General features: G+C 40.5%; 1 protein-coding gene across 4 annotated transcripts in view; it reads left to right on the top strand.

Annotated features, from left to right (window-relative positions):
• Pdgfd (platelet derived growth factor D) overlaps window positions 1–22,694 on the top strand; it is a 224,359-nt gene that overhangs the window by 189,751 nt on the left and 11,914 nt on the right. For all 4 annotated transcript variants that reach the window (XM_005377999.2, XM_013511231.1, XM_005377998.2 and 1 more), the window contains 2 exons: window positions 2,185–2,247; window positions 6,489–6,687. In XM_005377999.2, coding sequence (XP_005378056.1) covers window positions 2,185–2,247; window positions 6,489–6,687 — 262 coding nt within the window. The remainder of the gene's footprint in view (window positions 1–2,184; window positions 2,248–6,488; window positions 6,688–22,694) is intronic.

Below are 22,694 nucleotides of genomic sequence, written 5' to 3'. Positions count from 1 at the left end.
AAAACTTCTCTCTGTACCACCTTCTTATAGGGCATTTTTCCAGTCCACTTCCAATCCAGGAACAATTTTCTACTACCCTTCATGTTATTCTAATTAAGCTGGTATCAGAGTACCTGCACAAGTTTATTTATATATTTACCTTTTGAACTCCCTGAGGATCCAGATAGTTTATTTCATTGTGATTCAACCTCATTATAGAAAGTACACTAGGGACTGCTAAATGTTGGGCTTTCTGCCTCCAAAACTGTGACCTAAATAAACCTTGTGTCTTTGTTTCATACTCAGCTTCAAATATTTTGTTATAGTAATGGAAAATAAATTAATATACCTAGCATGTGTCTTCATATGGATGCTTTTTTCGAGACATAGAAAAGCTACTTGCTTCCTATCTCTTTCCCAGCCTTACCTGTTCACCACCTCATGACTCATGTAAATTCCAACCTTTATTTGCTTGCCTTCATCCTTCTAATGTGAAATTTGAGTGTCCTTTTCACATACATTCTGTTTGGCAAAGTACACAGACCACATTTGCTGTTTCTTCTCTCCCATAAAGTTGAGCATAGAGTAATGATATCTAGCCAGTTCTAAATATATGTTAATTATTTGAAACCCCACATTTGACTTGATTCTTGCTTGGCAAACAACTGAAATTTTCTTCAACACAGACGTTTATATATAAACCAGTCTCATCATGAGCTATTAACAAATGCACTTCCAATTCTTCAAAATGTTAATGAAATTTAGACCTGACACTTAGCCCTCATTCAGTATGTATATTTAGACCTGAGTGGCTGAATATTTCTCAGGATTATCTCAAAGCACCTACAGCTTGCTGGTCAGGCTGGAAGAAGAAATTCACCAAGGTGACTTATTTTAGCAGGGTCAAGAAGCCCTATGTAGAATCAGCTCCCTATCTAATTATGGTTTTTTAAAATTTATTGGTACTAGATTAGTTAGCATAAAAGTCACACACATATGGGACATAAATTTGCCTTTAGGAAAAGTTTCTTTCTATGAAGTCTAGGATTATCAAAAATCTTTTCAAGTTTGTCTGAGATAATTTTTTTCATGCCCACTCTAAACCATCTTTCCTTGGGTGGTGTGTTAGCTTTCTGTCACTGTGACAAAACATGTGGCATAATTTAGAGGAGGAAAAGCTTATTTTGGCCTACCATTTCAGAGGATTCGGTACATGGTTGGCTGGCTCCATTGCTTTAGGCCTGTGAGGAGGCAGACACATCATGGAGGAAGAATGTGGCAGAGCAAAGCTGCTTACTTCATGTCAGCTGGGAAGCAAAGGAGAGAGGGAGGATGGAAGGGAGTGAAGAAGGACTGGGGAGGAGAAACAGGTAGAGAGACTTGAGAAGAGGTCAAGGACAAGACATAGTTTCCAAAGTCATGCCCCTTCATATACTCCCTTCTTCTAGGTCCCACCTCCAAAGTTTCCATTACTTCTCAACAATGCCATTGAATTATGAGTTTGTTAATGGAATAAACCACTGAAGAAGTTAGAGCAGTTGCCTTTCAAAATCCCCACCTCTGAACATGTGAGCCTTTGGGGGGTGGCATTTAATATCCAGAGTGACAGACAGCACCTTGTCATTCCCACAATTATCTCTCCCTGCCACTCTTCCTGATGTTCACTGATAGTCAAGAACAGCCTTTGGAAGTTAGTTTATAGATGAAAAGATTACCAATATTGTATACTAACTCAGTAGACATGATGCAGAAGCTAATTTGAACCAAATATACTTCAATAACGATAATTATTACCCTTAATTAAGCATCTTATTAAGTGTGAGTTAAAATAACATAATGAATGCATCCATTTCTCAGAACAGCCCTATAATTGAAGCACTCCATACAGCCTATCAAAGATGAAGAAGGGAAGGATTGGAGAGGTTAAGGAGGTTGTCTGAGGTCACATTCCACTAAGCAGCCTTGTTAAAATTTGAACTTCTGTGTGTTTTCCACTGAGAATTTTAATACAATTGTCCATGTCATGAAGGAGAAATTCTAGAGGTGAGATACTCAAGACAGATGCTTGGCATGTGCAGTGAGTATGTAGCCCTATTTCTGTTGTCACTTGTCAGAAGGAGATTGAGAAGGCTAAGGTGTTAAAGTTACCCATAATGAATTGAACACAGGATTCACTGACTGACACAGGGTTTCTTTGCCTTCTAGGAAGATTTCCAACCTGCAGCAGCCTCTAAAACCAATTGGGAATCAGTCACAAGCTCTGCCTCGGTAAGTAATTTATTACTTTGCTGCGAGCAGAAAGAAACTGATGGAATAGCTAAGGTCAACCCCTGAAGGATTTAAAGTACATTAAGGACCTGTGGCTTAACCAAAACCAAATCCAAAGCAGGATATGCACCTCCATTTCTTTCAGATAAAGTGGATTATGTCAGACACTCTTTTTGGCCTCTCCTTAAGAAAGGTTTTCAGGAATTGCCCGAAGATGGTTGTAGGACCTGGGCATAGACAATGATTTAAATCTTTGTCAGTTTAGGGGCTGGGTATTTAGCTCAGTGGCACAGCACCTGCCTGGCAAGCACAAGGTCATGAGTTCGATTCCCGGTACCAGAAAAAACAAAAAACAAAACAAAACAAAAAAATAAATCTTTTGTCAGTTTTAAAGAAGAGCACTCTAACAAAAGGACTGTCTGACCATACCAAACTGACCCATGGCCCCAGGTCAAGTGGGCAGTTTCAAAATAGCTTTCTGAATATTCCAGGAGAGGCTGTTAATCTTTGTATTTTCAAGGTTCTTTTCAGACTTGAGAAATTCCAGTGTTTACAGTAAGATAACTTAAATGCAAATCAGGCTTATACATATTCTATTTGATTTAGATATAAAACATGGCTCATGCCCCATTTTTTCTCCAAATTTAGCCATTTCTCAATACTCTGCCTCCTTGTCTACTTTAAATAGAAAGAGCAGACCTTGTCTTCACCAGTCCTACCTGCAGCACTTATGTAGCAATAAAACACAAGGTAATAAATACAGGTGTTCATAGAAAGGTCAGGAATGTGGAGAAATCATGTGTGTGATCCTGAACTGGATCCACACTACTAAGTTTGAGTTGATTTTATTTTTAATTGACATGCTGTCTTTTGTCCCTGGGGAAGTTTTTAAGATTTCATTCCTACAGCAGAATTTCCTCAGCTGTGGATTCTATCACCTGATGCAACTGCAGCTAAAATACCATCTAATCAAGATACAGATACAGTCTTTGTCGGTGATATTATGAATGTTTTGTTTGCTTCTGACATTCCAGAATGCATGCTCTGAACCTTGTTTAGTGTAGGCAATCACTGCAGAAGGGTAAAAGTCAGAACAAGACAGGTAACACTGAGGAGCTGCTCAAACTAAACAGAAGGGTTGGGCAACCAGGGGCAGAGAAAGGGCTTATTTTGGCTGGAAATTTTGGAAGCTCCAGACTTTAGTCAACTGGCTCCACTGCCTTGGGCCTGGGGCAAAGCAGTACATTATGGCTGGTGCCCACAGCAAAACAGAAACACTCGTCTAATATCTAGGAAGCAAAAGAGAGGCAGAAGAAGGGGCCAGGTGCCCAGAATCCCCTTTAGTGCCATGCCCCCAACGATCTAAGGACCTTCCATTAATCTCCACCCCTCAGGCTCTCCTGCCTCCCAGTATTCAGCACCCTGGGGCCCAAGCCTTGTACACCTGGGCCTTGAGGGCATAGGTCCTTTGAAACAGCGAGATTCTCCCATCTGTTTGGAGTCCAGCTTCAGGTCCATAGCCACTAGAGAGTTCTGGTTTGAATTCTAAGAAGAGGTACTGTTTATCCCTCTTTGAGGAATGGGACACTACAATTACTTTGCTCAACATTCTACTTTTTAAGAACCTTCTAGAGTAGGATCATGGGTCATTTTACCTACCATTTACTTCTTTGAAAATCACACTTAGTTTTTGGTGTATGCAGTTTTTAATGTAAACTATTGTGAATTATTACCAAAGTAACTCAGTTAACATTAGAATTGATTTCTATAAACAGATAACAAAATCTAAGTGAGATCAAATTTATACTGCAGCTGAGGGAGGTACACCAAGTTAATCTTGCCCTCAAAAATAGTTTTTAAATATTGACTTCAGAAATAAATATTCGTAGATGTTTATTAGGTCACCTATTCACTCATACACATTTTCTTAACTGTTATCGTTGTATCTGTCAGACACTCAGAATCAAAACTTGGAAGCAGCAGTAAAGCCCATACATAAGGACAAGCTCACATTTTTACCTATGGTTTGGACTTGTTCTTCAGCTTCATATCAGGAGATGTTAGATTTCTCCTTCTGTCCCAAAGCTTGAGAGTCCTTTGAGAGCTTTCACTTAGAAAGATATTTGGCCACACACTATATTCCAGGCACTTTCTAGAGCCACCCCAGAAAATTCCTTGCTACCACTTTATCTAGACCTAGTTCAAGAAGCTTTCACCTGGGTGGGAATGGCTTGATTAAGGTCCCTGCTTTTATTCCAGTAAAATGGGAAGAGTTTTAATTTCAAAGCTGTTACCTACTGGCATACTCCTAAATTTGGTCAGCTCATTTTAATATTGTAGATCTTAGATGTGCATTGGTGTGATACAAGGTTAATTGTAAATTGTCTCATAAATATAAGTCAGGTAAGCTATACAAGCTGAATAGGAACTTGGAATTACAGCACTGAACTGTCAGTATTACCCTGCATTTGTTGTCAAGAGAGATGTGAACAAGATGGTATGCATCATTTAAGATTCATCGCACACCACACACAAATGCACACACGCTACTGAGAAGAACAAGTGTTGCTCCACCCAGCCCACAGCCACATCATAGTAACAAGATGATGGCCAGGGGTGCCTTTGTCATGGCTTGATCTATTAACAAATCCCTGTATCCTTCGGTAAATGTATGACAAGTACTGTGTAACTTGGTGGACGATTACCTAGATACACCTGTGCAGAACGTAGAACAGACTCATACATAGGGCCTGAAAGTAGCATGGTGGAAAGGTTTGGTCCGGGATGAGTTCGGTCCAAATGTGTATTTTGTTAGGGCTGATCAAAAGTTAGAGGTGTAGTTCATCTAAATGAAAACCGGTTTTTTGGCTTAACATGTTCATCATCTACCTGATACCTCCCACCTTACTCTCCAATCCTGTCTTCCGCTCACTGCCTTTCCCTGTGGGGCATATGTGAAAATAGCTCTTGAATTACAACAATGATACATCACATGCCTCCATTTTCCTAAAGACAGTACTCCTCCGAGAACAAGTGATCATGTAATCACTTTCTGACCTTTGAACCTTGATTGGGTAAAGAGAGCAAACACGGCTCAAAATTGATAATATAATTTTTGAACTTTGATGTCTGAGAGTATAATGCATATTATTTTTTGATAGGATGCTACAGGTAAGCTTCAGGAGAGCAAGTTTTCCTTAATTTCCATTTTCCCTTAACGATAGAAGTTATTTGCCTTTGGGGGATCTTATTTGTTTGGCAGTTTCTTTAAAGACATTCAGAAATCATTTGAGGCTGTGTGCTCCCTATTTCCTTGTTAATGGGTCATGAATTTTTACAGAGATGTTTGACACATGGCTCATTTACCTCTAGACTGTACAAGGGTTAGTGAGGTAAGTGCTTGGAAACTTTATGTGGAAATGTTTTATTTCTATGACAAAATACATAATCCTTTCCAGTCTCCCAGTAATTCCATGTTCCTTCTTTAAAGAGTATTTGTTTTATTGGCAATTGGGAGCACTAGCAAGCTATGACTTTTTCTAAGAAAACATTCCCTTGTGAATCGTATACTCTTAAGTCAAGGGAGCCAGTTTAATGGCTCATTATCTTTGTTGGCAGTAAATAAGTTGGTTAAATTATCAAAATGTCTCCAGAGTTAGTCCAGCCCTGCTCTCACATCTGCAATACTAGGTGACCTGTAAGGGCCAGTATGGATGATACGTGTAGGAGAATGGAATAAATAACCAAAACTTGCTTGGAAGAAATTCAGAATTTTAATTATTACCTTTATTAATTGAAATGTGGATGATTTGGGACCTTGAGGCAAGAAACTGGGTGAATTAATTTTTATATTTCCACCCAGCCTATCTCTTTGAAAATGATTATAATTTAGATGAACTGGCAGTTTGGTGATCCGCTTGGATTTGGTTTCCAAAAAAGTAAATGACTATCTCTTACCATGAAGAGATAGTCATTTATGACTATCTCTTACCATGAAGAGTAAATGACTATCTCTTACCATGAAGAGTAAATGACTATCTCTTACCATGAAGAGACTATCTCTTACTATCTCTTACTTATGAATATAGCAAGTCAATGGCAGGTTGTGTTTACACGCTGTTTAAACATAGGAGGTATTAAAATCTGAAGGTGGTTTATGTCCCTTCCATATAGCTGTATGACTGCTGTATTTCACAGCAATGGACTTGCTCTGAGTACACTGAGGTGTGTGTTTCTCTTAGGGGGGATCCTATCGCTCCGCGTCAGTAACGGATCCCGCTCTTGCTGCCGATGTGCTGGACAAAACAGTTGCAGAATTTGACACTGTGGAAGATCTGCTCAGACACTTCAATCCAGAATCGTGGCAAGAAGACCTTGAGAATCTGTATTTGGAAACCCCTTATTATCGAGGCCGAGCATACCATGACCGGAAATCTAAAGGTAAGAAATGAAAACTCAGATGTTCTTCCTAAGTAACTAGCAGCGTTAATAGCTACAATAGGGGAGACTTAGTAATGTAATATAGCTGATTCATTTAAATTAAATCAGCTGATCATCATCAGTCCATTATCTCATATTCTAATTTTTGCTGTAATTTTGTTGTTTCTGTGAAACTAAAAAAGATTCCCTTCAAAGATCTGCCATAGTTTGGAGAACTTATAAAAACACGCGGAACAGTTTCTTGCTTCTTGATAAATAAGTGCTTATTATTCCTGCTTGTAACAACAGAGGCGACCAAAGTCAGGGGAGCTTAACAGCTGCCCAAAGGCAGCCGGGCTAGTTCCCAGGGAAGCATGATGGTCTCTCGCCTGGGGGGAAGGGCAGTGCTGGGTGTCTGCTGCGCCTCTCTGATTGGTAGGAGGGTTAACTCCAGCCGGGGGCTGGCAGTGCTGACAGGAAGGAGACTGTTAACAGCCAAAATTCTGCTGGAAGATTTCAGTTCTACACATTCGATGTCTATGCTGTGAAATTTTTAGCAGGAATGGTTCATACGCTTGGGAGGTAAACGTCCGAAGGGACGCAGAGAAACATAAGGCACGGTGTAGAGGTGTGAGGGCACGTGTTCCGCGGGAAATTGCAGGAAATGTAACGGGAGAAGAGACAGGAACGTTTGGGCAGACAGAACACTGTGAGTGAAAGCACCAGTTCTAAAATTGTTAAAAACTAAATATCCTACTCACACATCCGAGTGATGCGATCTTAGGGCGAGAATGATTATTTAAACGTGTAACTCTGTAACATATAATTATCTCTAATTGGATAAAAGGATAATTTCTAGTTGATTATATCCTCGCTTTATTTAATAAGATTTGTTATTAAAATTTTCGCTATCAGGTCTAGGACTGGCTTGCACGGCATAGGTGCGAAGGTATTCAGCTGAGATAGGGCTTGCTTTCCATGCTTCCTATTGTCAAGGGTACTTTTAAGAACTGAACCTGGGCTGCTTGAGCACAACCAAAAGGAACATTTAGGCCAAAATGATTAATTAGTAAACTCCTGCCTGAGCTTTTTGCTTATGGCTTAGATCATAAATCTTACATACTTAAAAATGCATAGCTACAGGAGGGAAAGAGTCCCAGGGGGCCCTGGTGTGCAGCTGTGCCATGTGAGCACCACTAACTCACAATCTGAACCTCCGTAGGGCTCAGATCCGAGTCAGTTCAAAGGAGAAATTGCTTTTCTGTAAGCCGTTGCCGTAGCTGGGGCTTTTAGCGCATCTACTTAAAAAAAAAAAAGTAAAATATTCACCTGTTTTAAAAAGTGCAGTCAAATTATTAAAAATGGGACAAACAAGCAGTAAAATCTGACTTTGCTTTCAAGCATCTCAGCCACGACAGATCTTCGAGGGGCAACTCCTCTTGGTACCGCCTTTCTGGATTAAAATATTAAATATTAAAATTAAATTAATATTCATATTAAATATTAAAATTTGAAAATCACTTAAATCCGATCTTTTCCCTGGAAACTATGGGCTGTTGAAGGGAGGAGGCCTGAATTCGCTCCTAGCCCTTAGAAGCTTTGTGATTCTTTTTCTCAATGTAGCTGATCCTTTTGCAGTCTCCTCACTGCGGACGTGCATGTAAAAGCACCTACCTCTGGGAACTGTGCGTGGTCCCGCGAGAACACCTGCTGTGGGCACAAGTTGAAGCCTTTGTAGGTAGCTGAGCCAGTTTAGAATTCGGAACTATGCTTTCATCACCTTCCTGGGGAAACTTTCCTGATCCTGGCCTGTCGCTGTGACAATCCCAGGCACCAGCAAAACTGGGAATATTTGCAATGCCACTGCATGGTATGACCTACTGCTGCACTGTTATTCCACCCTTGTATTTTCTCTGAGGGAATATTTGACTCCAGGACCTCCTAAGGGTCTTAACGCTGGCTGAATTTCTAATCAGGTAGAGAACATTGGGAAATCTACAGATGCCTTGTTCCACCTGGGGCATGGTGACTCAGAATGACTGAGGGGTGGAACTGGGATACTGATGTTGTTTGTGGATCCTTTGAGGCCTTTGGAATGTAGAGAAAGTTTGTCCTGGGTCTCAGCACTTGGCACAGTTTCTTACACTTTTTGGATATTCAGTTAATGTTTGTAGAATTGAAGATGTTAATCTAACATTAGTATACTTATTTTTTCTTCTTTTCTCTTTCATTCTTTTTTCTTCTTGTCTTTGTGGTGCTGGAGATTGACCCAGCTTTCAGACCCTGATCCCAAGGACTAAGGAGTGTAGCTTTCCTAAGAATACTTTTGGTTTTCAAAATAATCTTGCAAGAACATTCAAAGTGACATTCTACTTAACGTTTGTGACAGAATCAACACCATCTTTCTCTCCCGTTGGCTTAGATTCCATTGCTTAATGTCTTGTTTAGAATGGCCCGAAGGCAGATTTGCACCATTTATTTAACACTGCCAAGTCACCACTGTTTCTGCGCTTGTATAAATGCCCTGATTTAATTGTTTATCATTCCACCGGTGCCGAACCACCTGATGTGTCACAAAAGTCAGGGAAGTCAGGTTGAATATCTCAGCTGGCATTTTCTGCTTTTAAGACTTAAAAACACACACTGTGGTTTGTATCCTGATGCTTAAGGAAAGGAACAGTGGATACAGAATGAGAAGAGAGAGCAGATAAACATAAAAAGCAGCCCGTTAGGTGTCAGGTAAAACATGAACTTCACAGAATCTCCAAAAGGTTCCCTACTATCAATATAATACTATCTTAATGATGTTGTATAGAGACAAGTTTGTTGTTTATTAACCTATTGAGCATCCTGTTTCTTTTTTTTTTTTTTGGTTTTTCTCCGGTACCGGGAACCGAACTCCCTACTTTGCGCTTGCCAGGCAGGCGCTTTTGCCGCTGAGCTAAATCCCCAGCCCCGAGCATCCTGTTTCTCTAATTTACTCATACAGATCAAAAGTGGCATTGTCATGACTCCAAAAAAATGCGCGCCTAAGAAGCCATTGGAATATGAACATACAAAACACAGGGTTTCATAAACTTTAAAATAAAATATAAACACACCGGGAAGGAGAATTTAATAAACCAGAAACAGTCACAATTTTTTAACTTAAATTTTATATTTTGCTTCTACTTTCTCTTTGGTGGAAGACAAACTAGTCGTTCATGGGTTTTTAGCTCTTTTCATGAAGACTTGTGAAACTGAGAAACAAGTGGGGAGTGGAAGTTCAGGTGAAGAGCGAGGCAAACACAGTACTGGCAGTGTTGAAGCTAGAATTCGATACTTAATTTCAACGTTTTTAAATTCACAAGTAATAGATAAGCTCCAACTGGTCTGTAAAAGCTTCTGGACCGAAGATAATATAACAAGTTAATATATCCCACTTTCCATTTCCTACGGGGTAATGGAGAAAGTATATATAATTGAAATCTGCAGATAACAGCAGTTTTTCTAAAACTCAGTTTTTGCCAATAATTCCAACCTCGTGCTTTCAACATCAAAGATACCCAAAAGTTAAATACTTTTTTAAGTTCAATTTCACTTATTTTTCTAATGGCTATTCTAGTGAGTATAGCAACTTTGTATAAAAGGAGATAAAATTATATAAAGGTTCTTCTTAGAAGCCTTATAATTACAACCTAAATTATTTAATGACCACTGTAGTTTAACTGAAACTAAACTATGATTCATTTAAAAGTTCTACCTATAAACAGCATCAGTATGTATTTCCTCAAGCTCAGGGCATACAATTCAACATTTATAAATTAAGAAATAATTGGCCCTGAGCTCTACAAGACTGGACCTCATGCTAAAGGTGATTCGTGGAGATTAATATCAAAAGTGAGACTTACTCCTTTGCTTTTCTCAGGAGGGCTTGATTTTCCAGAATGATAGTGTGATTGCCGTAGAAAAATCCAAGTTGTAATTGGAAAGGAAGAGTTGGTTTTTATCGTTATGATTAAAGTATAAACAGGGGTTAGGATTTAGCTCAGCAGCACAGTGCCTGCCTGGTAAGTGCAAGGTCATGAGTTCAATTCCCAGTACCAGAAAAAAAACAAAAAAATTAAAAATTAAAATACATAAATAAAATATAAACAAAGTTGTTGTTATGGTTTGTGTTTGGGTGTCCCCCCAAAGCCTCATGTGGTCATGGGGCAGGCTTTTAGGGTTGATTGATTATGGGTGTGAGAACTACACCCGCCCTGGGGTGGATAGTTTGCATATGTAAAGGAGAAGAAGAGGCTGCTTGCAGCCATTCCTTTTTAGTCCTTGTTGCTTTTGCTGTGTTCTGCCGCCATGAGCTGTAGCCCTCTGCCATGTGCCACTCTGCCTTGTAACCTGCCAAGTATGGACTGAAACCTCACAAACTGTAATCGAAATAAACCTTTCCTTCCTTCATTTTGGGCATCAGGTATTTTGTCCCAGCAAAGAGAGAAAAGTAACCAAGACAGTTGTGTTACTCCAAATTAATAGTTTTGAACCATTCATAAAAATACATTCTTTCCCCCAAATTATCATCTTTAGATACATATGCCAAAATTTACATGAGCTTCTACTTAAGAAAATCAACATTTTAATATGGAGTATAGTGAATACCTTGACATTAAAATAACTGCAAACAATGAAATATGTGATTTTTATAATTGGCAATAATTGGTTAGATACTGGAACCCTAAAACAGTCACTAACCCATTGTTGGTTATATAATGCCAATCGTTATTTTCTATACAACATTGTGCTGTAAGATATAAAGCACTTGACTCTAATCTGCAAACTGTTTGTACCTGAATAACTGATTTAAGAACCTGAGAAATAAACAAAAATAGATGTTTCATTTTAAGACATTTGAATTTTTTTCTGACTTCTCTTAGGTCAGAATACCTTTTTTAAAATAAGTAGTCATCATGTATTGATTTTTTTTTGTCATACCATAGCATGTCTACCAGGAGGATACAAGTTTTGCTTTTTCAGAAAAGTATTTAGAATATAGGAAATAATTTCAAAATATATTAAGAAATGAACTATATTTCAGAAACTGAATGCTCAGTGCTCAGACTTGGCTTACTTAATACCTTATTGAGAATTCTGAAGAAGGCCTTTACTGACATCAGTGGTGAATTAGTAGGTCAGACTGGAGATATCAGTACTCTGTAGCTACCTCTGTGTAAGTTAAACAAACATAGACATGGGAAGATCAACTCACAGTAACTTTACTTTTTAAGTTTCTATTATTCAGAGTAGGCTAACTCATTGGGTTTCTTGAACTATGTGCTATGCACCAAGTTTTAACAGTATTAAATGTGTTTACAGTAAATATGGTAGAAATCAAACAGAAGAAAGAAATGTCACTGAGCTGGATCCAAAGTTCCCCAAGGCTGAAATAAAGAACCTATCCCACCCTCGTAGAGTAAGTTTGTAGGTTGTAGACTCCCATTGATATTGGGAAAATAAATGTAACTCCCAACCTGCTAGATGTCAGGTGTTTCCCCAAATCCAAGAATAAATTCTAAGGAACAAGAGAGGTTAAGAATAGGAAAACTTTATTGAGAGAGAGAGAACTCACAAGAGGGGACCCAAAGTATGTTGCCAAGGAACCCACTTCTCAAAGGAAGTTTTATAGAACAAAATCATGTGGTAGATACAATATGGGGGAAAACTATGATCAAATAATAATACAAGTATAGCCAGTTAGGTAATATTGATCTAATGAGGAAGCAGGCCACATAGCAAGTGCACATGGAAAGAACAAAGACCTTTTATAGGGAGGAATGGATCAGGGGGTCTTGGTCACCCATTGGGGTGACTTAAGTCTATGTAGACTTTATTGGACCAAGTGATACCAGTTATCCCTTGGCAAGGCATGTAGGCCTGGTCTTTCCATCTTTATCTTCTGGCTTGGCCTCCAATAAATGCACCCCCAGCCTCAGTTGTAATGTGTTCTCATCTTCTGCACTGACTTCCCCAAGGGCCTAGCCCGTCTGACTGACTAGAACATTTCTACCTAATTTAGCTGCCTATAATATAATCACAGAGACAAAATTTTCAGGACACATGAGTAAAAAGCAAGAGGAAGGATGTATTAGACAAAAATACAGGGCACACTCAAGAGGGGAATGTGGGTGTTTAGAGAAATGAAACTTACTCTGAACTGGAGCTGGGTACAATTTAGGGGGGGTGTTTTCAAGATGGGTGATCTAGGCGGTGTACTGTCTGCCAGGTTATGATGCAAGCCATCCACACATGTTTGAGGTTGAGATCTGATGTCCACCAACATTGCTGCTTCAGAGGGTGGAGGAAGCACAGTTTACAAGTGTAAAGGATGGTGTAAAGCCTGGATTTACAGGCTTATTGTATCTTTAAGAACTTTAGGATTTTTTTGATGAGTTTCCTAGAAGAGGAAGAAAAATCTTAAGTAACTTTTGTTGTAATAGAAAATAACACACACACACCCTCACCCAGTATGTTTCAGTTTGTTAATTGTCCAGGTAACAGGTCCTGCTTCAGACCCACTTGCTCCTGTCTCTTAGAAACAAGTGGTCACTGTGATGCATAGATGCTCACTGTGATACACATCGTATAAAATCAGTCCCCAATTAACAAGCCTTTCTGCCTCTGTACTTCCTGCTTGTTTATCAAGGTAAGCCCTAGACCACAAGAGAGCAGGGCCTGATATTCTGGAAATGATCCTGATCCGTGCCCGTCAATGTAAATAAATCTGCCTCCAAACCCTGGGTATTGCTTTGGTGTTTCTACTTGCTGTTGCATATGGTACACTGGCCAGGAAGACTGACTGTGCTGACCTATTTGCACATTGGCCATAGCCCTCATGGTTGGAACAAGGACCTCTCCAGGACCTGACAAGTAGGCATGCCCTCAAGATTTCTCGAGTTCCCTGGGAGGTCTGGAAGAGGATTCCTGGTTCCCTGATCAAGCAGCTCACATCAGACCCCAAAGAGAGGAGGACGCAATCTGTCTGTCTATCTGCCTATCTATCTGCCTGATTCTGGTAAAATCCCCCAAAGGCACCCCAGTTAGTCAGTCTGTCAGTCCTGCTCAGTTTGAATAGAAAAAGAGCTTCATAACCTCTTGTTGGTTAAGGCCATCCTCAAGGGAAGGGGTTGAAATGTGAAACCCTGTATCACTTTAAATGTTCTTGCTTTGGTTTGTCTATATTTGTGATACTGGTATGCTGCTATTGTTCTAATTTTTGTTTGTTTGTGTCTCATTTGCTACTCTCTTTAAAATAAAAAAAAAAGAAATGTTTAACCTCTGAGTTCCTGCTAAATAAATGTGAGTGAAACAGACAGCGTAAGCAATAGGCTGCTCTGTCCGTGCACCAAGACTGAGAAGCACTGGTCATGGTGGCCGATTGGACCCTCACCTGCAGTTCCGTGGGGACCTACATATGACAAAACAAAGGCCTCGCACTCTCCTTAATTAAGTCGTGCCTAAGTCCCCAAGAGGGGACTGGCCAAGCAGCAGCTAAATGCTTTCTGTCTGAGAGACCTTTGCCTGTTGGGCCATCCTTCAAGCATACCCAGCATACCCCTCAGGGAGATAAAATGCGAACTACTTAGTTAAAATCCACAGTCCTTGTCTGCAAAAAACTGGGCTTTGTAGAGCTAAAAATGAAACCAAACTGCTCCCTGCATCTCAGAAAAGAAAGAAAGAAAGAAAGAAAGAAAGAAAGAAAGAAAGAAAGAAAGAAAGAAAAAGAAAAGAGGCCTATTCTTCCTGAGCATTCTACCTTGACCTCTCATCGGCTGCTGCAGCTGCTGCTAACACCTATAGCTTCATCCCTCACTCCCAACTTGTTACTTCCAGCCAACTGAACTGGTTCCAGCTGGCCAGTGCCTGCCACAGAGGCCCTCCCTCTGGAGTCTTCTGCTTACACGCCTTTCCTGATCTAACACCCACCTGAGATGACTGTCAACAGTTCCTTCTGAGTTCTACATTTTGACTGAGGAAAATTGGACTGTCATCCCTGAGAAATGCCTTGTGCCCTGTCAAGCCCGAATAGATAAGACAGACTGAACTCTATCAAACCACGCCCCTGAGAGCACATGGTCATTACAAAAGTTGGGGACAAACCCGTGACTTTCCTGGTAGACAATGGAATAAAATCTTCTGCCTTCAAATGTTCCCTCTGTCAGAAAGTTACCATCACTGGGGCAACTGGGACTCTTGCCTCTCACCTCTTCTGCCAGGCAGAATCTACAGCCTGGGAGGACAGCTCCTTTCCACCAAGCCAGGCAACCTCACTCTTGTTTAACCCTACATATTCAACTTTGACTGTTCCCTGAGAGAAAAACTTGTCTACATCAGCCTGAGACAGATAATTGCAATCCTAAAGTTCTGAAAACTCTCCTCTCAGAGATGTACTCGCCTCTGGGCCTGGACATCAGCCATGATCAGATGTCACGTAAAGCACAAACAGGTATCCAGCCACACATCAGCCTGATAGACTGGTAATCACCTTGGACAAGATCTCTTGGCCTCTGCTTATGGGTTGCTCCCATAAACCCCTTCACCTAGGAAAATCCTGAGGCCGAAGGCCAGCTAACTTGAACTCAATTACCATAAGGGGTTAAAAACTCTCCTACTTGGCTCCACACCAGTGTCCTGCATGTAAAAAGCCATCCTAGTCATCCAAACAAATCCACAAGGCATCTGAGAGGCTCTCAGATTCAGTCCAAGGCAGAAATCTTTACCCTGTTTTGCCCAAGGACATTCATCAGCCCCAACCTGCTCAGCCAGCTGCAATGCCACCACTGCCAGGTCTATCTCCTGCACCACAGCTTCCCCAGATTAATTCACCTGGACTCATTTGCCATAAGGGGTTAAGAACTTGTCCACCTTGTCTCCACACCTGTGTACCCACCTGCCAACATGGGATGACTGTCAGCGACTCCTACTGATTCTGTTTAGCACTGAAGAACACTATCACATTTTTTTTCATTTTCAAAAGAATAGTAGGAAAAAGAACAATAGCAAAATACAAACAAAACAAAGCAAGAGCATTAAAAATGATACAGGATTTCAAATCAGATGACAGGAATTAGCAATGGTTGTTATATTACATATTATTATCTTCAGTGAAGTTGCTCAGATTACCAGATGTAAGAGTGGAAGACTGCTCAAACCATTAAAGAGAATAAGAAAATAATAATTTAAAGAAACATTAGAGACATTTTAGATGGGGCCCAAGCCTGGTTAAAATCAAAAGTCTCCACCACTATGGCTGGTCCTGTTGCTTGGGTGAACGCAGTCCTCCCCTGAGCACACCCAAGCTGGGACTGTAATGCGACAGAGGGCCATGAAGCCTTACCGCACTGCTTTCCTGGAAGACCTCAAAGAGGGAAACGAAAAGCCAATGAACATGTCTAAAGTTACTATTGTTACCCACTGGAGTGCCCACAAAAAAAAAAATTTTGCCAAAGTAGATCTTATGAGATTGACGAGCATTTTATCAAACATGAATTCCTGTACATGCTTGATTGCCATTTATCACTCCTAGGAAATGACCAGCCTCCCTCACACTTGGGTCCACTGTCTCAGACTTGACATTGACTCTCACTGTACCCTGGGAGGAAAAATAATACCAACCATATCAGCCTAAAATGCTTGATAATCATAAACCTAAAATTTTGAGGGATTTGTTTCCAAAAGTATAGATAAAGGACTAACCCCTGGCCTTGCTTATCAATCATGCCCCTTTAGTGATCAAGCTCTGTCCCAAGGCAACCCCCACCTGCATCAAACAGTACACCTCTCCTGCCTGTAAAGCCAGTTCAAGATCTCCAAGCTGCCAGTGCCACCATGATTACCATCCATACATGTTGCCTCAGTCTTCTGCCACCCACAGCCTGCTGGTACCCTGGCCTTGACCTAAAAATGCCTTCTTCTGGCTTTGATTGGCTCCCGTCAGCTAACCCCTTTTTGCTTTTAAATGGAAAGACCCCAGTTCTGGATTACCTGTGCTCAGTCTCACAGAGCATCAAAATCTTGTTTCCGCTTCACTGCACTTCTGACTGATGACACCCAAGCTGCCCGATCGGTGCCTGTTAACGTAAATAAATCTGCCTCCAAATCTTGGGTGCTGTTTTGGTGTTTCTGCTTGCCGTTGCATGGTGTCTTGAAGCTGCAATCTTTCTTAAAAGTCCAATTTTAAAATCTCCGTTTCCTTGTCTCCTTCCTACTTAGTTTTTATTTCTTCTATCCTGCCTCAGAAAGACCGTGGACTTTGGAGTCAAGTGAACTTGTGAAAAACTTCTAACTCATGTCCTGCAAGTGTAGACCCCTGAATCTCTGTTTTCTGCATTTTGTAAAATGGCCTTAATTCTAAACACTATTACAACTTGTGTTGGTATTAAATGCTAGTAGATTGTCTAACAATAGTGAACCCTCATAAATTATAGCTACTGTTATTACTTGAACTGCTTACAAAGCTCTGACAGAACCACGGTATGTCTCTCACTCTGCCCTCTTCCCTGTAGGAATCTGAGGTAATCATCAATACTCTAGAGAGCCTCATTTGCAATATCCAAATATTGTCAGATTTAAGCATCTGTGTAATTAGTGTACTTATAAAAGTTTTAAAAATGATTGTCAAGTACTGAACTTTTCTAGGATACTATTCACCCCAGAATCTTTTTTTTTTTCTGGCGCCATTTTGCTCATCAGGTGTTTCCTCTGCTAAGCTTTCCACTGTTTATGAGCCAGATGATTTGCAAGTGTCCAGAATCCCCACTTTCTCAGTTTGTCAGCCAACATTAACAAAACCATATTTCTGCTTATCAAGCTACATGGTGTCTATGAGGGTACACATTTAAAATACTTGAAGAAAATCTCAGCAAAGAACCAGAACACTTTCCTTTGCTTTTCTCCTAGTGTCAGGGCCACCTCTTTTTTTTTCCTAGATGAAACTGTCTACCTTTGCAACTATCTCAATCCCACTCTCATCATCAAAGTTATTCCTCTCACTTGGGCATACCATTCAAATGCAAATAATGGGCAATCCTTTTGACAGAGGAAAGCTATCAGTGTCTGAGTAAGCAACAGTTACTCTTGTTCAGGTAAGCACGGTGCCTTGGGTATTCTCCGCCCACTTCTTTTCTGGGAAGTGTTGGTAAACCATCCTTTTGTTCTGTGCCAGCTGGAGGCCGCAAGACACAGCCCGGATGCTAGAACACACACTTCTGCAGGAGCTGCTGGTGCTGAGAGATTTGGCTCATGACATGTCTTTACTTGCAAAAGACTGTGTTCCATCCCCTGAAATTAACCTGAACACACATGATTATTTCTTTCTGGTCTTCACATCAAGGTAACCATGACCTTCTTTTCACTGACTGGAATCTCAGCTACTTCTGGTTGTAGGCAATTGGGTCCTTAACCTGACCTCATTTATCTGCTTTACTTACTCTAAGGATACTACAGGGCACACCTGCTGAGAGAGGGCGGACCTGGGCTTCAAACACTCTGAACTCATTTAGTCTGAATGCATTTCTTGGCAGGCGGTTACTGTTATTCCCATTTCACACAATAAAAGAAGCAAATTCAGAAATGTTCTGTGACGACTTGAAAGGAGGGCGCTGTGACACAAATCTGGCTTTGTTGGTTGCATAGCCCATGCTGCGGGCAATTCAAAGCTATTCAGAGCTTAGACACCCATTGTCCTAAAGGAAAGAAGGATATTTGCAAACTTTCTTGATTCTTCATTGTTTCCCAACTTTCTTTCTTATTTTTCACTTCATTGATGTGCTGCATCCACTCCCCAAGTCCCGAGCTCCTAGGGTTCAGAGAGTTGCCTCATGTTGCTGTCACCTACCTCAGTGCCTAATTCAGCACCTTCCAGATAGTTCATTCATCCACTGATTGTCCAGCAGATATTTGTTAAGTGTCTAGAACATGTCAATGGCTTTAGATAAGTTGCTTGGCTTCTCTGCATCTCAGTTTCCACATCTTTATCATGGAAAAAGTAATATCAAAAATGAAGATTTGTTATAAAAACAATGAGATTTGAATTTCCAAAAGCATCTCATACAGTTCTGGGCACACAGTAGGTGCTCAGTAAATTTCCATTTCCTCATGATTTTACAGTGTTTTTAAACCTTGAAAATTAGCATTTATCTAATCAGGAGCCTTTTGGTGTGATTTAATTTTAAGTATAAGTGGTAAATATTTCTATTCTTTGGGTATTAAACCAACAAATAGAATAACAAAATTTAGTATATTTTATGATTTTGAAATGCCCTGCAAGTCCCTCAATAAATATGGTAAAATACTTCATTATTCATTCTTAGTCATATTATTAAAATATTAAATATCGTGAATGTTGTTCTTTTGAGATTTATTTGCATTTCCAAAATCAAAGTTGAACTGCAAAAATAGTTTTCACAATTATGTCATGATTTACAGATGAGGGAATCTTAAAATCACAGTGAGACTGTAAAGTCCATAAAGATGAACAGAGTCTGCCAGGAGAATTTATGAACCATGAAAAACCTGAGAATCTGCATTTGTGTGGTAGACAACAAGTACAATTATTCATATATTCTTCTCACCTCCTACTCCTACCCCAAGCACCATAAATCTAGTGTTGTAACACCCAGGTCATGTGTTCAGCACTTTACATAACAGATTGTAGGGCTAGTCTCCACTGGGCCAAGTACATGTTCTATATTACCTTGGCATATGTATCTGAAAGCCAACCTTCTGGAAGCCACATTCCACATTGGCTGCACTACTTCTAGGTTCCCTGGGTCACAGTGTTGATTATTGTCATACACCACGGTTCATCCATAGTATAGCTGACTCTCAAACCCTAGTGTATCAATGCTAGCGTAACACGTTAGCATGTACAACACTCAAAGGTATGTTAGAAATAAAAGCCATTCAGCATATAAATGATACTCTAAGCTCTCTCTGAAAGATGCTTGAAGTAATAATGTCTTCATAATAAGAAAAATTGAAAAAAAATCAGAAGTTTATTTGATTCATTTAGATAGTATGTGTTGAATACCCATTCTGAAAAGAAGTCTTGTACTGGGATGATGTCTGTTTCTTTCCACAGGTTACTGCTTCTAATTGATGAAATCAAATGCTTTTACAAAAGGGAAACTTAAGTGATCTGTCCTTGGTTTTCTATCATTACGGGAAAAGAAATGGGACAGGAGGATAAGAGATTCTGTAGATAGATTGTTTTCTTTAAATTTTCAAAGATTCAGTTTTCTCAACTGTGAAAGTAAAGGTAATAGTGGTATGTATTTTTTTAGCATTTGTGAGGATTTCCTACAATTGTCTATGTGAAAAACTTCACAGTTCCTTTACATGTAATTTAATGGCCAGGATCAACAAGACCTATTTGAGTATCCTCCATCCACACCTAATCCTTTCCCTGTCCTAACGCTACCACAGAATTCTGACCAGACTGCCACGAACCTCTGTGACCAGGCTGCATTTGGAGGCCAGGCTGTGCAGAGAAAGTGTTCCCCACGCACTGTGCCACCTGTCGCTGTGGACCAAGGAAGGGTTGGGGGCAGTGGGCCTCCTCTGAGCCTCTAAAAGATTGTCACCACAAAGCCCAAAAAGCTTAGCTGATCTTAAAGATCTAAGAAAAAATAAGCCTCAAAGTCAAAGGGACAGCAACATAGGCACGGTCATACCTTGGTTCATGAACTTAATTCTCTCTATGATTCTGGTCATGAACCCGATTGGAAGAGAAGAGAATCAAATTCAAGGGTTAGAGTCAATGTTGACCTTATGGGGAAATTTGACTCCGTACCACTCTCATAACATTGTGTGCACTGGGGTGAAATAAGGGAAATTAGATTAAATTAATGGCCTTTTGAATTAAATTTGGAATATCCTTGCAGCTCTGTAATGTTCAGCCACAGAAAGTGATGCGGGAGTGGAAAAGGCAGCGTTTCTCCCACGATTTATACCACTCCATTCGCCAACCCTTTCGGGAGGCTCACACCAGTGTGTGCCTTCCCACCAGAGTACAAGGAGCCTTAATTGTTGCTCAGCCTCTGACTGACTCTTTGCTCTGCTGTGCTGCCTCATCTGTCTCCCCTGACTGGAAATTCAATGTCCCTGCCGAAAGTCTGCAGTCGTGCCTTGAAGTTATTTGCATCCAGTCAGAAGAACCTTTTAGTCTTAGTTCTAAATCGAGTGCCTCGGTGGCTTCAATCCCCTGATAAGTAGGGCAGCTGATTCCACAGCGGTCACGTGAGGCCATAGTCCCTTGTCACATCAGTGAATTGAGGCATAAAACTGACAGCATTGTACATCTTTTCATGGCAGGTAGGAAACAGCAGTCACCCACACTCCTCAGTGAAACGGTTGTACAAAGTGAGGAGTTAGATTTCAAGGGAAATAAGACCCGTGTGCCTTGTTCTGGTTGGTGGGTGGTATTTTGGGATTTTGTTAAATTCACATACGGAAGGCAGGCTGTAGTTTGGCTTAGATATCTCATCAAGGTAGGGACGTGGCTATTCATTGCTCCAGCCTCAATTTAATATCCCGTAGCAAAGCTTGACACAGCCCTAGCTCTATTGGTCTTTTTCTTTCAATCAGTGGCTTGAAACACTTTAAACCTAGTTTTACCATTTACAGTTCACCTTGGTTAAATAATGCCTAGTTCAAAAGGGTGGGAAGCAACTAAACGTTACCATACATCTGGTGACTAACAAAAAGCTGAACTAAAGAACTCGGTGTTGGTACCTCCTTCCTGCCCCCTCTGCCCTCCCATCATGATCCTTTCCTGCTAATTGCACCTCTGTGTTCCTCGTCTTAGACAAACACATTCTGATTATCACAGGCAGTGGATTTGGCTCCCTGCACCAGCCCTGTCCACAAGCCCAGTAATGCACAGGACAGCAGCAGTATTTATCTCAAGGTGACACTTGTAATGGATGATTGCTGCACTTCTTAATCCATTTATGTAATCCTTTCTGCTTTGCTTGCAGTTATTTTTCAGGGCTTTAGCGGCAATAAAATGGTTCCTTTCCCAAGACAGAGTTCATTCAATCTAAATCTGGATTGATTGTAGCTAAACTTATGACACGTCTTTACAAAGGAAGAAAAAACAGCAATAAATTATGCACAGTGATTAGCATTTATTCAGTCCCCACAGTGTCCCAAGCTAAGCATTTAGCAGTTAGGTATAAATCCCTGCCCTTGAAAATCAAGGCACAATGGAAAATGCACTCCGGGTAAGACATCAATCCCTCTGCCATTTAATTTCCTATTCAAAGGTTCATCTGGCCACATAGCTGATGTCTTTCTTACTCTCAGTGAAATTGGCTGACTTTATGGGGTTAATGGACACTCCAGCCACATATGCGCCTTCTTGTCCTTCCATTGCTTTTAAAGGCACTCTACTGATGTCATCCTTAGCCTTTGACCTCTGCCCTCAAAACCACTCCTTCCTGCTCCTCAAGCAGTTTTGGTTTAAGGTTAACATGCTGACCAGGGCTGGAGTCCAGGATAAATGGGAGGTCTGTCCGGCATTTGAGGTGTGTCTCCTGCAAATGGCGGCCCAGCTGGTACACAGGGAACTTCACCAGGCTGTGGTGGTAGGAACTGTGCAATCAAAAGAGCTTTCTTTCTTTTTTTTGTTACTGGGAATTGAACTCAGGACCTTCCGCTTGCCAGGCAGGCGCTGTGCCATTCAGCTATATCCCTGGCCCCAGAGCTCTCTTCTGTTGTGGTTCTGGTAGAAGATATTTGTGCATGTGCAGAGTGGCCAGGATCTGAATGCCAAGTGGATGGGTGACCGAGTAGATCCGGAGAACGCTATGTAAAATACAGTTTATGTATTGTAACAACACAAATTTAATTCAAGCACAACTGCATTACTTGGATCTTAAAGATTATCAAGACAGTTCATAGTAGCCCAATTAACCATATCCCTTGAGAAACATTGTTATAGAAAAATGACTGAAAGAGAAACAAGGAGGAAGATCTAATTTTTTTTATTTAACAAT

Source organism: Chinchilla lanigera, unplaced genomic scaffold, assembly GCF_000276665.1.
Source record: "Chinchilla lanigera isolate Chin_1 unplaced genomic scaffold, ChiLan1.0 scaffold00011, whole genome shotgun sequence".
NCBI classification, from domain to species: Eukaryota; Metazoa; Chordata; class Mammalia; order Rodentia; family Chinchillidae; genus Chinchilla; species Chinchilla lanigera.
The sequence above is the reverse complement of the archived record's forward strand: the minus strand, read 5'-3'. Positions and strand labels throughout refer to the sequence as shown.